Source organism: Vicia villosa, unplaced genomic scaffold (assembly GCF_029867415.1).
Source record: "Vicia villosa cultivar HV-30 ecotype Madison, WI unplaced genomic scaffold, Vvil1.0 ctg.000893F_1_1, whole genome shotgun sequence".
NCBI lineage: Eukaryota > Viridiplantae > Streptophyta > Magnoliopsida > Fabales > Fabaceae > Vicia > Vicia villosa.
In genome coordinates, this window is record NW_026705402.1 from 298,870 (window position 1) to 315,706 (window position 16,837).

The window sequence follows — 16,837 nt, forward strand, 5'->3', positions numbered from 1 at the left end:
GTTCTAATTATGGAATACTTGCATAAAACTTTAAAAAAGACGGGGGATGATGCTAATTTCAAGTATAACTCGTAGTGTGATAAGCTGAGGATCATCAATATTTGCTATGATGATGATCTCCTCTTATTCTCAAAAGGAGATAGTGGCTCTGTGAAAATGATTATGACTGTCTTGCAGGATTTTGCTTCAGCTACAGGTCTGGCCCTGAATCCCTCTAAATGTAAAACGTACTTTGGTAATGTGGAGGCTAATGTGAAGAGTGACATTCTGAACCTCACTGCCTTCGAGATAGGTGAGTTGTCGTTTTGCTACCTAGGGATCCCCCTTACTGGTAAGAGGTTAACCGCTCATAATTGCCTAAAATTGGTTCAGAAGATTGCGTGTCGTATTAAACATTGGTGCTCGAGATTACTGAGTTTTGCAGGGAGAATGCAACTGATTCAAAGTGTCATTTTCTCTATAAGTAACTTATGGCTTCAGTGCATTCCTTTGCCTAAAGGTATCCTCAATAGAATGGAAGCGATCTGCAGATCTTTCCTTTGGGTGGGGACGAAAAAAATTACCCGTAAATCTCTTGTTGCGTGGAAAGATGTTTGTCATCCCAAAAAGAAAGGCGGGTTGCATATTATATCGCTTCAGAGCTGGAGTAAGGTGTGCATTGCAAAGAACTTGTGGAATTTGAATTCGAAAGAGGATAGACTTTGGATTAGGTGGGTTCACACTTACTATAATAAGGGTGAAGATATCATGCTAGTCCCCATTAGAAATTCTGCATCGTGGATATTAAAGAAAATGTTGAGTAGCATAGCTGAGATTGAGAATCTGCAGGCTTGGATTAATATGAAGCACCAACGCGGATTTTCTGCTAGAGTTATGTATAAAGCTATTGCAGGTAATAACCAAGACGTGGATTGGTGGAGCGTGTTTCATGGTAATGTGGCCCGTCCGTATGCAAAACACATATTGTGGATGGCTTACCATAGGAAGTTACTTATGAAAGAGAGGCTTCATCGATTTGGTATGCTGGCGGATGACAGCTGCAGTTTTTGTGGGGATTGCAAGACAATCGATCATTTGTTCTTTAGGTGTAGTGCTATTAGTAGGATTTGGAATACAATGCTAACATGGTTGTAGATGATCCATAGGCATAATGCTTGGAATGAAGAAAGAAAGTGGATCAAAGATTTATGCAGGAAAAAAAGGTGTTGTACTAGAATTCGACAATGTGCCATAACTGAGACGGTTTATGAATGTTGGATATATCCGAATCAAACGTTTTGGTGAGAAGATTGCCCATGATGGTGTTGTTTCAAGAATCTTTGATGCAATAATCTATAGATGTTGGAATGTCCCTAAGTTGAGAAAACATCTGAGTTACTTATTGATGCCTTAGTTTAGGGTCTGATTTAGTTCTTCTTGAGTTGTTTGGACCCTTGGGTCACTTGTTCTTCATTGTATTTTTGAATCTCAACAATAAAGTATCTTTTGATTCAAAAAAAAAAACGTTCCTCTCAAATATTTTCAAATCATAACTTACACACGAAAAAAGACACTATTAATAACAAGAATTTTAATTAATTATTAAAAATAAAACTATGATATTCTTTTCTTCCTATCAAATCTATTTTATTAATTAATTATGAATTAAATTAAAAACCAAAACGAGGATATCCTATAATTTAGCTATATCAATTTAAATAGTTAAATAAATTAAAATAAAACAAAACCTAAATGACCACATTTTTTTTTATAAATATGAATAGTGGGTTAGTTAGGTAGAGAAAACATATATAAATTAACCGACAACTTTACATTTTTACAATTAGGTCTGTTCATAAAATTTCTCAATCTCTTTCAATTTGTTTCTATAGATTGATTCTATGTTATTTTTTCTAATATTTAATGATTAAAGTTGGTATCTCTCTTTATAATTTTGAAATCAAAATTGAGGTTAACTTTATAATTTTATAATTTAAATCTTATACATTAAAGTTGTTAAGTCTCTTAACAATTTTTTAGCGTCAAAATTGAAGGTTATTTTGTAATTTGATATTCATATTTATTTATTTATTTATATTATTTATATTTTTAATTTTTAATTTTTAATTTTATTTAATAAATTATTATTTCTTTGATAATTACCCACTAATTAGCCATTTCTTTATTTGATTATTACCTCCACTAACTGAATTTTTATTTAAATAAATAAAAATAATTTAATTCACCTATTATTTAATTAGTAATAATAATAATAATAATGTAAAATTAAAACTAATAATAATAATAAAATTTACCAACCCACTTATTCCACTACAATTATTTTAAATATTAATTAATTAATTAATTATTGTAATTAAATTACAACTCTTTTTATTTTAAATTAAAACTAATAATAATATTTATTCTTTTTTTTTGTTGAAGAAATTAAAAATTTATTACTATCAAACAAAAGATCCTTCAAGTACAAGACATACTTATCAGACTACAACACGGTAAAACTCCAATCTAAAACTAACGCCGAAAAAACTACAGACAACACCGAACAACACAACACCTAAACAGAAACTAGCATATATTATTTGAAATACATTGCAAAGGATTAAGCATCCAAAGATGATAATCAACCGTAAAACCCATAAAATAAAATTTCAACCAGTACGATTGAAGCTTAACCTTTTCAACAATTATCATCACCGACAAACGTGAATTCTTAAAGATCCGTTGATTACATGCTTTCCAAATTCCCCACACAGCTGCTATCCAAATGACATGCAAGACAATACGATGCTCCTTATCCTTCCCCACCAAAGCCACAAAATAGTCATGATGGTCCTCCATTGGTCCTGAAAGACCGACACAAAACCAAGCCACCCTGCTAGGATCGGCCAAACAATACTAAAATGCGGACACCGGACAAAAATATGATCCCTATCCTCAGTCTCCATACAACCATTAGAACAAGTTTGATTCTCCTCCGCTAAAATATTACGCCGCATCAAATTATCCTTTGTCGGTAATCTATTACAAAATAACCGCCAAATAAAAATATTTACCTTTAGGGGAACCACTTTCGACCACCAAACCTGAGAACCACGAAACAGCTGAACATCCCCTGTCGTCGTTAACAAATGATAAACACTGCTAACATTATAACAATGTGAAGAATGAAGCCGCCAGACCCACGAATCCTCCACCGCCTCTCGCAGAACCATTGTCCCCACCTCCCGTATGCAATCCTCCAACAACTCTTCCTCCCATGCAAACAACCCTCTCCGCCAACTCCACGCTTTCCCTTCATCCCCCACCCTAAATTATACATTTGAGCTACCGTTGCTTCCTTATATTCCGACAAGTAAAAACGCCTCCTAAATCTATCCTCCAACACCTCTCCCTCCAATCAAGGATCCCTCAAGAACAAGGTATTCTCACCATTACCAACAACACGCTGAAAATTCTCAGCCACCCACCCAGGAACATTCGAACCCAACCCTTGACGAATTGTGTTTACACTCTGCCACCATACCGACCCCCCCGCTGCCCCTATATTCAACCGTCCCCCATTGTCACCGTATCAGAATGCTAACACACGATACCACAAAGATGTCTTCTCTACCAACATCCTCCAAATCCATTTCCCTAATATTTATTCTATTTTTAGTTTCTTCCGTCATTTGAAAATAATAATAATTAATTAATTTAAATCTTATATATTAAAGTTGTTAAGTCTCTTAATAATTTTTTTGACGTTGAGGGTTATTTTGTAATTTTATATTCATATTTATTTATTTATTTATTTATTTTTATTATTTATACTCCTAAATTTTTATTTTTATTTTTTTAATAAACTATTATTTATTTGATAATTACCCACTAATTAGCCATTTATTTCTTTGATTATTACCTTCACTAACTTAATTTTTGTTTAAATAAATAAACATAATTTAATTCACCCATTTAATTAATAATAATAATCATAATGTAAAATTAAAACTAATAATAATAACAAAATGGAAAATGCTTAATATTAAGAAAATATTAAAACAAGAAAGGCAAGAATAGATCTCAACCATTCAATATCACAACCACCCTATGATTCCTATTAAAAAGGAAATTAAATTAAAAAATATCCACTAAATTAACGACACATTTATATTCTTGTGTTTCTTATTCAAATTCTTTCGTACTAAATAGCATTACTCTAATAAAATTTACCAACCCGCTTATTCCACTACAATTATTTCAAATATTAATTAATTAATTATTATAATTAAATTACAAATCTTTTTATTTTAAATTAAAACTAATAATAATATTTATTTTATTCTTGATTTCTTCCGTCATTTGAAAAAATAATAATTAATTAATTTAAATTAAATTAAAAGTAATAACTAATAAATATGATACATATGCATATTAACTTTTTTTTTATATATCTACTATCTACCCAATATTATTAAATTGACCATACTACCTAAAATAACCTTCTTGTAAAAATATGTTACCCTTGCAAAAGGTTGTTTCAGTAATTAACAAAATGAATTTTTTCATTGGCCATGTGTGCTTCTAGGCATGGCAACGGGGCGGGTCGGGGACGGTTTTTACCTCCCCCAAACCCAAACCCGAATTCCCAATCAATCCCCGTTACCCACCCCAAACCCAAACGGGGATGAGGAATTAAAACCCAAACCCATCCTTAACGGGTTCGGGTTGGGTTCGGGTATCCCCGCTCCGCCACCATGTATTTCGTAAAATCAATTTTTTTAATAAAAATATTTACTTTTTCAAAAATCAAACTACATTATAAATAACAAAATAAAACAATCTAAAAAGATTTCATATATATATATATTTCAAATATTTAAAATAATAAATACAAATCAAATTATTAAAACATTAGCCACATATTTAATAATATAAATTATGAAATATAAATAATAATGTACATATTGAAATAAACGGGGCGGGTTCGGGGACGGGCTCGGGGTGGGTACTAGTGTCCCCATTACCCGACCCATCCCCATGTTTTCTAATCGGGGAAAACCCAAACCCGAACCCAAACCCAGTCAAAGCGGGTTTTCCCCGTCAACTTCGGGGCGGGTTCGGGTGGGTACCCGTGGGTCTGGGTTTTATTGCCATGTCTATGTGCTTCGCTGATTCGTCCTTTAACACAAAATTGTACTTTCCCTCCAAACCTACTTTACTTTGTCTGCAGCTTCTCACGCTTTACCTTTCTTTCTCACACTTCAATTACCTTTCTTTCTCACACTTCACTACGGTTTCCTCTCAGAACTCCATATTTTCTCTCGGTTTTCCTCCCTTTCTATTATTCTTCTCGAACGGCGCCGGTAAAGAAACCACCGTAAGGTATGCGTTTCTTGCTTTTTTTTTCAAACCAAAATGCTGTTTGTTGTTTGTTTCCCGTTTCGTGCTTGACACTACCGTCGAGCCAGTTGACATATGCTATTTGTTGTTTGTTTCCCGTTTCGTGCTTGACACTACCGTCGAGCCAGTTGACATTGAAAATGTTTTTAGTTATTCAGAATGTTGAGTGCTTGACACCCGCCGTTCCTTTTCATTTTCATTCAGAATGTTTTTTGTTTGGCCTCATAAGTTATGCTTGCATTCTACCACAGGAACAATGTCAAGGGCTCCCATTCTCATAAACGATCTGGTCAAGGGGAACCAAGTCTGGAAAATGCTGATTAGGGTTGTTGATCTTTGGGTTGTTAATGAGAAAAATGGCAATCAACACCTTGAGATGGTCATTCAAGATGTGAAGGTATCATTTTTTCTAAGATTACAAAGCGTTGGTTTGTGTTTTTATAATTTTTCACTGTGTTCTTTCTGTCATAACATCTACTCTTTATGTTAATAGTATTCAAAAAACCTAACATTCTTATGTGTATCTGGCAAATGACCATTATTAAACGATGCTCTTTGCAGGCTGATAAGATTCATGTCACAAGTTGGAACAGAGATTTCAAATATTGGTTCGAACAAGTGAAGGAGCATGAGACTTATATTATGTATAATGGAGAGCCTGTTGACAACGAGGGTCCTTTAACAGTCTGTTCTCACCCACTCAAGCTCGTCCTCAACGGAGGGACTACGATGATGAAGGCGTCGTTACCCGACATACCAACCCACAAATTCATTTTTCATCCTATTGATAACTTTCTCAAAGGGACCTACAAGCATGACATGTTATATGGTGAGATATGACTATTTTATTTTGTGATATGGTTTACTAATTTGTATCTCCTTCTGTTAGCTCACATATCCATGAATGCAATTGTTTCTAATATTGCTTGACTTTGTTTCTAATATTGCTTGATTTGCTTCATACATTTTAGATGTTATAGGGGTGTTGCAAGATGTTGTTAAGACACAAATGGGCGGTGGTAATAGGAAATCTTGCGTCAATATTACCTTGCGTGATGTCGAAGGGAATGTTATCGAGGTGGCATTATGGGAAGCTTACGGCAAGCAATTCATGAACTACACTACCCCGAACAACACTTCTGGGCCTACAATTATCGTTTTGACCCATGCCTGGTGTAAGCCAAATTCAGGTTTCAATTAGTTAACAATGCATCATACTTGATGTTTACATTTATCTACTTTAAGTATTAGATCACTATTCCATGTTTCCTGTTACACTGTTCTTCTTACAAACCTTTGCCTTGCACTATAGTTTCCGGTCTTCCGTCTCTTTCGAATGCATGGAACGGCTCTAGACTTCTCATTAACTTGGACCATCCACAAGTGGCAGAATTCAAAGTTAGGTAATGTATTCACTTATCTGCAAAAATTCATCAATTAATGTGTTTCAATTCCATAAATTTATTTCTGAAAATCATGTTGATTTCAGTTTTGGAACTACTGATTTATCTGGTATACCTGCCCTCTCCCAATCATTAACATGCGATTCTTCCATTCAATCTGCAAACAATTTCTGGACTAATTTGAGTGAGGTCAGGAGTATCCATGCTATCGCTGCACTAGCAAAGGTTTGGCTTAATTTACATAATTTCTGTTATGAATATATTGTTATTCTTTCTATGTCATTAGCACGCCATTAAGCTTTCAATTTTGTTTTCCATTATCTTCGATGCAAAAGGATTCTTTCGCAACGACTATTGGCACTACTGTCGGTTTCAAAGCTTCTAAGAACGGATGGTATTTTGAGTCTTATGCTGGGTCATCTGGAAATACAGATCCTGAACCTGTTTCGAAGTGAGCACTTATTCTTGCCCTTTTACCCAATTGCATATCTTACTATAATATCTATCAATGACCTTAAACTCACTTTTTCATGGTAGGTTCAAAGTTGAGGTTGAAGTTGTCTATGGTGACCACAATGGAACATTTGTTTTTTGGGATAAGGATTGTATTCCTTTTACAAAAATGACTGCTAGGGAATTAAGAGAGGTTATGAAAGAGGTGACATTTAGCATTGGCATTTCGCTTTTATTGCATTATGCCGGTTAGTTGCATATTAATCCTATAGTTGTAACACCCCTCTAAATAACCCGCGGCAATTAAACATATTATTAAATCAGAGTAACATGTAGAGAGGTATCACAATTCATAAATAACGATTATACACGTCACATAAGTCATGCATCATTCGAACACCTGAAAATCATAACTCATTATCCAAACCATGTTCTACGCAGCGGAAAATACCACATCAAGTCTACATTATTACTAAATGTTTCAGACTTCAATCAAAACAGATAAATATAGAGTTACATTCAAAACCACAAACAAACGTTCCCAGTGTTACAACTACCAGAGCATGACACCTGACGCTAACTAAAAACACTGACTCATGAGCTAATCCTCACCGAGTCGAACAGCCGCTATCTTCAGTCTGAAAATGACAACATGTAAGGGTGAGTCTCATCATAATTAACAAATGTTATAAGGTTATAAAGCAATAACACGTCACAGTTGCATCATTCACCCAATTGTTTCATAAACAGACAAACAAAACAAAACAAATAACAACCAACGCATTATCAGCATTTACCTCACCGGAATACCTCCAATCATGTCATAAATCATGCATATGAATGAACTGACACTATGCATGTGGTACCAACGTCATCCAATGGGTATAACCCATGACCGATCTATCATCATCCAGATACGGCCCTGCCAGCACAGATTCCACACAATGGGAATCATGCCCTTCACTGATCCAACACATCCCTTATGGATACAGTATCAACAATGCACATGAATGAATGCAACATATATAACATACTTATATCATTATCATCATCATCCTCAATAATCATCATCATCATTCAAGTATGTTCATATATATTAACATCATTCAACCACAATTCTATCATCATCATGTCGAAAACATGCACATATTTGCTACAATCATCATCATCATCAAGAAATAGCAACATATGTTATCATCATTCTAAAACTAGTCAAATCATCATCACATAGATCGATTAATAAGGTTCATTTAGCCCAAAACGGCGCATCAAATGAACCAACGGTTAGAAAGTTATGCCTCTTTGAACTTTCTTAAAAAAAAATCACAAAACATCAACAGCACGCGGCGCCATCACACATTCGCGGCGCGGAACGAATCGAAACAACGCCTTCGCGGCGCGTACACATGTTCGCGGCGCGGAACGATTTGGAACAACGCCTTCGCGGCGCGGTCACCTGTTCGCGGCGCGTACTGAACGCAACAAGACTTCCTTACCATATGCCTTCAGGTTCGCGGCGCCTCCCCTATGTACGCGGCGCGAACCGCGATTCTAAAACCCCAATCTGCAGAAAAGACAGCATTCCATGTATCCCAAAACACCCCAACACATACCAGTGCGAACATGGAGAATTAGAATGCACAAACAACACGAATTACGTCTCGTAATGCACCAAATACACATCAATTGAGATTATAACAACACATACATCATAGATTCAAACACAGGGGTCAAATATCATACAATTGACACAATCCCTAAACCTATCATATGACTCAATTGATCCGAATTCTACATCTATTCAGCATTACTAACCCCTAACCCGATAATAGATGATAATCAAGACAAGTCCCCCCTTACCTCAGATAATTCTGGATTCTTGGTCTCTCCCTCTATCGTTCTCCTTCGCGTTCTTCGTTCTTCAGACCTCTTTCTTTCACGCTCTTTCTTTTTCCCCAATTCCAATGTTTATGAAATAATAAAATTAGAAAAAGGTTTTAGAGAATCACCCCCCCTTCTTCTTCTATTTCCACATATGGCCCAAAAGCCAAAAACTTCATTTATTCATTATTTCCACAATTTCTTTAATAATTCTAATTATTAATTCAATAATAAAATTAAATTAATATTAAAATTATACGGGCGTTACAACCCTCCCCCACTAAAAGAGTTTTCGTCCTCGAAAACATACCTCAAGCAAAGAGCTCCGGATAGGAATCTTTCATCTGGCTCTCTAGCTCCCAGGTTACATTCCCTTCAGCTGGTCCTCCCCAAGCTACTCTGACTAAAGCTATTTCCTTGCCACGCAATTGCTTCAGTCTTCTATCTTCAATCCTCACAGGCAATGTTTCAACCGTTAAGTTGTCTCTTACCTGTACATCGTCTACTTGGATCACATGGGACGGATCTGGAATGTACTTCCTCAATTGAGACACATGAAACACGTCGTGCAAGTTTGCAAGCATCGGCGGCAAAGCGACACGATATGCCAATTCTCCCACCTTTTCAGAAATTTGGAACGGTCCAATAAAACGCGGAGTCAACTTCCTTGACTTCAATGCCCGACCAATTCCTGTCATAGGAGTAACTCTCATAAACACATGATCTCCCTCTTGAAACTCAAGTGTCTTCCTTCTTTTATCATAGTAACTCTTCTGACGACTCTGAGAAGCTCTCATCTTCTCCTGAATCATCTTAATCTTCTCCGTAGTCTGTTGTACAATTTCTGGCCCAATCACGGCACTCTCACCAGATTCATACCAACACAACGGCGTCCTACATCTCCTACCATACAAAGCCTCAAACGGAGCCATACCAATACTCGAATGATGACTATTGTTGTAAGTAAACTCGATCAAAGGCAGATAGCTATCCCAATTACCTCCTTTTTCCAGCACACAAGCACGTAACAAATCTTCTAACGACTGTATTGTCCTCTCCGTCTGTCCATCCGTCTGCGGATGATAAGCAGAACTCAACCTCAGTTTAGTACCTAAAGCCTTCTGCAAACCTTCCCAGAACTTAGACGTAAACCTCGGATCTCTGTCTGACACGATACTTGAAGGAATACCGTGAAGACTAACTATCTTCTCGATATACAACTGGGCTAGCTTCTCCATCGGATAATCCACCCTCACCGGTATAAAATGTGCAGACTTAGTCAACCTGTCTACCACAACCCAGATAGCTTCACAATTTCTGACAGTTCTCGGCAAACCCGAAACAAAATCCATTGATATGCTATCCCACTTCCATTCAGGAATAAACATCGGTTGCATAAACCCAGACGGTTTCTGATGCTCAATCTTTGACTTCTGGCAAGTCAAACAAGAATACACAAATTCAGCAATTTCCTTCTTCATTCCCGGCCACCAAAACAACTTTTTCAAATCGTGATACATCTTAGTAGCACCAGGATGAATACTCAATCCACTACGGTGTCCTTCTTCCAAAATACGCTTTCGGAGTTCATCAACATCAGGAACACAAACTCTATCACCAAACCTTAGTATACCATTCTCGTCAACTCTGAATTCACCAGTCTTGCCTTGATTTACCAAAGTCAACTTATCAATTAATCCAACATCAGCTTTCTGACCTTCTCTGATTTCTTCAAGAATACCACTAGTCAGCTTCAGCATGCCCAATTTAACACTAGTAGAAGTACTTTCACACACTAAACTCAAGTCTCTGAATTGTTCAATCAAATCCAATTCCTTCACCATTAACTTAGACATATGCAAAGTCTTCCTACTCAATGCATCAGCCACAACGTTTGCCTTACCCGGATGGTAATTCAAACCAAAATCATAATCCTTCAGAAATTCTAACCACCTTCTCTGTCTCATATTCAGCTCCTTCTGATCAAAGAGGTACTTCAAGCTCTTGTGATCACTGAACACCTCAAATCTCGAACCATACAAATAGTGTCGCCACAACTTCAAAACAAACACCACAGCTGCCAATTCCAAATCATGAGTCGGATAATTCCTTTCATGCACTTTGAGTTGTCTCGACGCATAAGCGACCACTTGTTGATTTTGCATTAACACACCACCTAAACCCATTAGTGATGCGTCACAATAAACCACAAATGATTCTGTCGGACTTGGCAAAATCAGGATAGGAGCACTAGTCAACCTTCTCTTCAGTTCTTGGAATCCTTCTTCACACTTTGCATCCCAAATAAAAGCTTGTCCCTTCCTGGTCAGTTTAGTTAACGGCAATGCTAACTTTGCAAATCCTTCAATAAACTTCCTGTAATAACCTGCAAGGCCAAGAAAACTACGAATTTCTGATACTGACTTCGGAGCTTCCCACTGAGACACGGCTTCTATCTTTGTAGGATCAACAGCAATACCATCCTTAGAAATCACATGTCCAAGAAAACTAACTTCTTCCAACCAGAATTCACACTTCGACAGTTTGGCAAAAAGTTGCTTCTCCTTCAACAGTTCTAACACAGTTCTGAGGTGTTCGGCATGTTCTTCCTCATTCTTAGAATATATCAGGATATCGTCGATAAATACCACCACGAACTTGTCGAGATAAGGATGAAATATTCTGTTCATATACTCCATAAAAACACCAGGTGCATTAGTAACTCCAAACGGCATTACAGAATACTCATAATGTCCATACCTTGTTCTAAAAGCAGTCTTCTGAATATCATCATCTTTCACACGTATCTGGTGATACCCAGACCTCAAATCAATTTTACTAAATACCCGCGCTCCAACCAACTGATCCATCAAATCATCAATCCTCGGCAATGGATACCGATTCTTGATAGTAACCTTGTTCAATTGTCTGTAATCTACGCACAGCCTCATCGAACCCTCTTTCTTCTTTACTAGTAACACAGGCGCACCCCACGGAGAAACACTAGGACGAATAAATTTCTTCTCCAGCAATTCTTCTAACTGCTTCTTCAGTTCGGCTAGCTCAGACGGCGACATACGGTACGGTGCCATCGACACTGGACTGGTTCCCGGAATCAAATCAATAGAAAACTCCACTTCTCTTTCCGGTGGTAATTCATTTACATCTTCAGGAAAAACTTCTGGAAATTCACACACCACAGGTAAATCGCTACTAGCCACCTTTTCTTTCACATTCATCATTGCGAACAACATAAATACTGTTGCACCATCTCCGATAGCTTCATTCACCTGCCTAGCTGTCATTTCCAGATTATCAGCACAACTCTCTTCAGGAAAAGTTACCGTCTTCTCAAAACAGTTGATATGAACACGGTTGAACTCCAACCAGTTCATTCCCAGGATTACATCAAGTTCTTTCAACGGAAGGCACACTAAGTCCATTCCGAATTCTCTACCAAAAATATCAATCGGACAATTCAAGCATGCAGATGAAGTAGTTACTGAACCCGACGCAGGAGTGTCAATAATCATACTTCCATTGATGTCAGATATCTCAAGATTTAACCTCGTAGCACAGTCCAAAGAAATAAAAGAATGAGTTGCTCCAGTATCAATAATCGCAACTAAAGGTGTGCCATGAATGAAACACGTACCTTTAATCAATCTGTCCTCTGGAGTAGTCTCTGACCCGGTCAAGGCAAAAACTTTTCCTCCCGATTGGTTCTTCTTTGGCTTAGGACAATTAGGACTAATGTGACCCTCTTCACCACAGTTGTAACAAGTCACCACCCTCTTCCTACAATCAGCCGCGACATGACCCACTTCCTCACACTTGAAGCACTTCTTCTGGTTCAGCTTACACTCATTCCTACGATGTCCCATCTCACCACAATTGTAGCATCTGATACGAGCACTGGAATCTCCCCCACTGGGTTTCTTCCAATCAACAGGTTTACCTCTACCATATGGTTTACCTCTGTCCATAGGCTTCTTCCCCTTTCTGTCAACCAACTCGCGAGAGTGAGATGACTTCAGCTTGACGCTATCTTCCTCAAAAATCCTGCTACAATCCACCAGATCAACAAATCTCCGGATCCTCTGGTACCTGATACCCTGCTTGATCTCATCCCGAAGGCCATTCTCAAACTTGACACATTTCGAGAATTCACTGGCTTCGTCGTTGTTGTAGTGCACATAGTACTTTGCCAGTTCCACAAACTTGGCAGCATACTCTGGTACAGTCATGTTACCTTGAACCAACTCCAAAAATTCCACTTCTTTTCTGCCCCTGACATCCTCAGGAAAATACCTCCTCAGAAACTCCCTTTTGAATATAGCCCAAGTAACCGCTGTACCGCCGGCATCCAGTTCAGCTTTTGTTGTCAACCACCAGTCATCAGCCTCCTCAGACAACATGTGGGTACCAAACCTCACCTTGAGATTCTCAGCACAATCTATGACTCGGAAAATCCTCTCGATCTCTTTGAGCCATTTCTGAGCACCCTCAGGATCGTGCGTGCCTTTGAACAATGGAGGATTGTTCCTCTGAAAATTCCCCAGTTGCCTGTCAGCACCAATCCCTGTTCCTACAGTCCCTCCTCCAAGCACACCAGCAATCATGCCCAGAGCCTCAGCAAGAGCATCATCGTTTCTTCCTCCTCTTCCAGCCATTTGTTCTGCTTAAATACAACAATCCAGTCAGAACAAGTATCGACAATAACTCGTATTAGTCGTATACACAGGAAAACTGACACTGACACTAAGACTCTGGTCACAACGACCGACTATGCTCTGATACCACTATTGTAACACCCCTCTAAATAACCCGCGGCAATTAAACATATTATTAAATCAGAGTAACATGTAGAGAGGTATCACAATTCATAAATAACGATTATACACGTCACATAAGTCATGCATCATTCGAACACCTGAAAATCATAACTCATTATCCAAACCATGTTCTACGCAGCGGAAAATACCACATCAAGTCTACATTATTACTAAATGTTTCAGACTTCAATCAAAACAGATAAATATAGAGTTACATTCAAAACCACAAACAAACGTTCCCAGTGTTACAACTACCAGAGCATGACACCTGACGCTAACTAAAAACACTGACTCATGAGCTAATCCTCACCGAGTCGAACAGCCGCTATCTTCAGTCTGAAAATGACAACATGTAAGGGTGAGTCTCATCATAATTAACAAATGTTATAAGGTTATAAAGCAATAACACGTCACAGTTGCATCATTCACCCAATTGTTTCATAAACAGACAAACAAAACAAAACAAATAACAACCAACGCATTATCAGCATTTACCTCACCGGAATACCTCCAATCATGTCATAAATCATGCATATGAATGAACTGACACTATGCATGTGGTACCAACGTCATCCAATGGGTATAACCCATGACCGATCTATCATCATCCAGATACGGCCCTGCCAGCACAGATTCCACACAATGGGAATCATGCCCTTCACTGATCCAACACATCCCTTATGGATACAGTATCAACAATGCACATGAATGAATGCAACATATATAACATACTTATATCATTATCATCATCATCCTCAATAATCATCATCATCATTCAAGTATGTTCATATATATTAACATCATTCAACCACAATTCTATCATCATCATGTCGAAAACATGCACATATTTGCTACAATCATCATCATCATCAAGAAATAGCAACATATGTTATCATCATTCTAAAACTAGTCAAATCATCATCACATAGATCGATTAATAAGGTTCATTTAGCCCAAAACGGCGCATCAAATGAACCAACGGTTAGAAAGTTATGCCTCTTTGAACTTTCTTAAAAAAAAATCACAAAACATCAACAGCACGCGGCGCCATCACACATTCGCGGCGCGGAACGAATCGAAACAACGCCTTCGCGGCGCGTACACATGTTCGCGGCGCGGAACGATTTGGAACAACGCCTTCGCGGCGCGGTCACCTGTTCGCGGCGCGTACTGAACGCAACAAGACTTCCTTACCATATGCCTTCAGGTTCGCGGCGCCTCCCCTATGTACGCGGCGCGAACCGCGATTCTAAAACCCCAATCTGCAGAAAAGACAGCATTCCATGTATCCCAAAACACCCCAACACATACCAGTGCGAACATGGAGAATTAGAATGCACAAACAACACGAATTACGTCTCGTAATGCACCAAATACACATCAATTGAGATTATAACAACACATACATCATAGATTCAAACACAGGGGTCAAATATCATACAATTGACACAATCCCTAAACCTATCATATGACTCAATTGATCCGAATTCTACATCTATTCAGCATTACTAACCCCTAACCCGATAATAGATGATAATCAAGACAAGTCCCCCCTTACCTCAGATAATTCTGGATTCTTGGTCTCTCCCTCTATCGTTCTCCTTCGCGTTCTTCGTTCTTCAGACCTCTTTCTTTCACGCTCTTTCTTTTTCCCCAATTCCAATGTTTATGAAATAATAAAATTAGAAAAAGGTTTTAGAGAATCACCCCCCCTTCTTCTTCTATTTCCACATATGGCCCAAAAGCCAAAAACTTCATTTATTCATTATTTCCACAATTTCTTTAATAATTCTAATTATTAATTCAATAATAAAATTAAATAATTATTAAAATTATACGGGCGTTACAATAGTAATTTCGTTTTTTTACATAGGCTGGAGAAGACAATCCCAAAATTTGGCCTGCTCATCTAGATGTTGTGTTGAATAAACAATTTGTGTTTCGTGTCAAGTATCAACAACAGTACCGACAATTCTCTATTGTGAAAATACTTAACGAGGAGGGCCTTTACGCCAAGTTTGACAAATACCTCACCCCAGATGAGGTGCATCATATGTTTCATGCTTCTTTTAGAGTACTCCAAGATTTGATTTACATTAGTAACACATTGGTTGTTTTCTGTTACAGACCATGCCACTTCAGACCGTTCTTGAAACGTCCACCACTGCTCCGATACTTATTTTAAACCAAGTAAGTTCATGGATCTTTACATTTATCTATTGAAAAAAACAGTCTACTGTTAACTCCCTCAAATTATTAACTCTTTTCTATGTCTCATTTGTAGCTCACACAAACTTCGGAGCAATCAATCCGTGCTGAGCCATACTCGGCTGCTAACCCGACTTGGAGCCCAGAAGCAAGCTCCAACAGTACTCCAGCCAAGAGGGGATCAGAGTCAACCTCAGTTAATGATATCATCCAGCCTGAAGAGATCACTCCCAAACAATCCGCCACTAAGCCCAAGACTGGAAAGAAGCTTAAGCATTTGAAGAAAGAATGATTTGGTGGGTTTATTTCAACAATTTCTCTCTATTTTGTTGCTGTATCTAGCATTTTGGAAGTGTAAGGATTTATTCCACTAACTGAACTGATTTCTGAACTACTCTCATCATTAGTTATCTATGCCATGACTCTGTAGTACTATAACTCCTTTATGCAATATTCAACATGTTTTGTAAACATTCTGATATTAGGAATATCTCATTGTTGATCAATTAGTGTAATATGCTTAGATATGGCATTTGCTTACTTATTTCATATTCAAAAGGGCTGAGTTGCAAATGAACCAAACATCCCGCAGGAATAACAAATAATTTCTTTCTGTACTAAAACCAGTGCTGATAACTACATGTTCCCTAATCACCTTCAATAATTTACATGTTC

At 37.6% G+C, this 16,837-nt stretch overlaps 1 protein-coding gene across 1 annotated transcript; it reads left to right on the forward strand.

Annotated features, from left to right (window-relative positions):
- The first annotated feature begins 5,638 nt into the window (after positions 1-5,638).
- On the forward strand, positions 5,639-16,454 carry LOC131632012 (uncharacterized). Its single transcript, XM_058902776.1, has 10 exons — positions 5,639-5,779; positions 5,944-6,211; positions 6,354-6,572; positions 6,695-6,785; positions 6,872-7,010; positions 7,121-7,236; positions 7,323-7,443; positions 15,828-15,998; positions 16,082-16,144; positions 16,239-16,454. The coding sequence occupies exons 1-10, from the start codon at positions 5,639-5,641 to the stop codon at positions 16,452-16,454; spliced, it is 1,545 nt and encodes a 514-aa protein (XP_058758759.1).
- Positions 16,455-16,837: the final 383 nt, after the last annotated feature.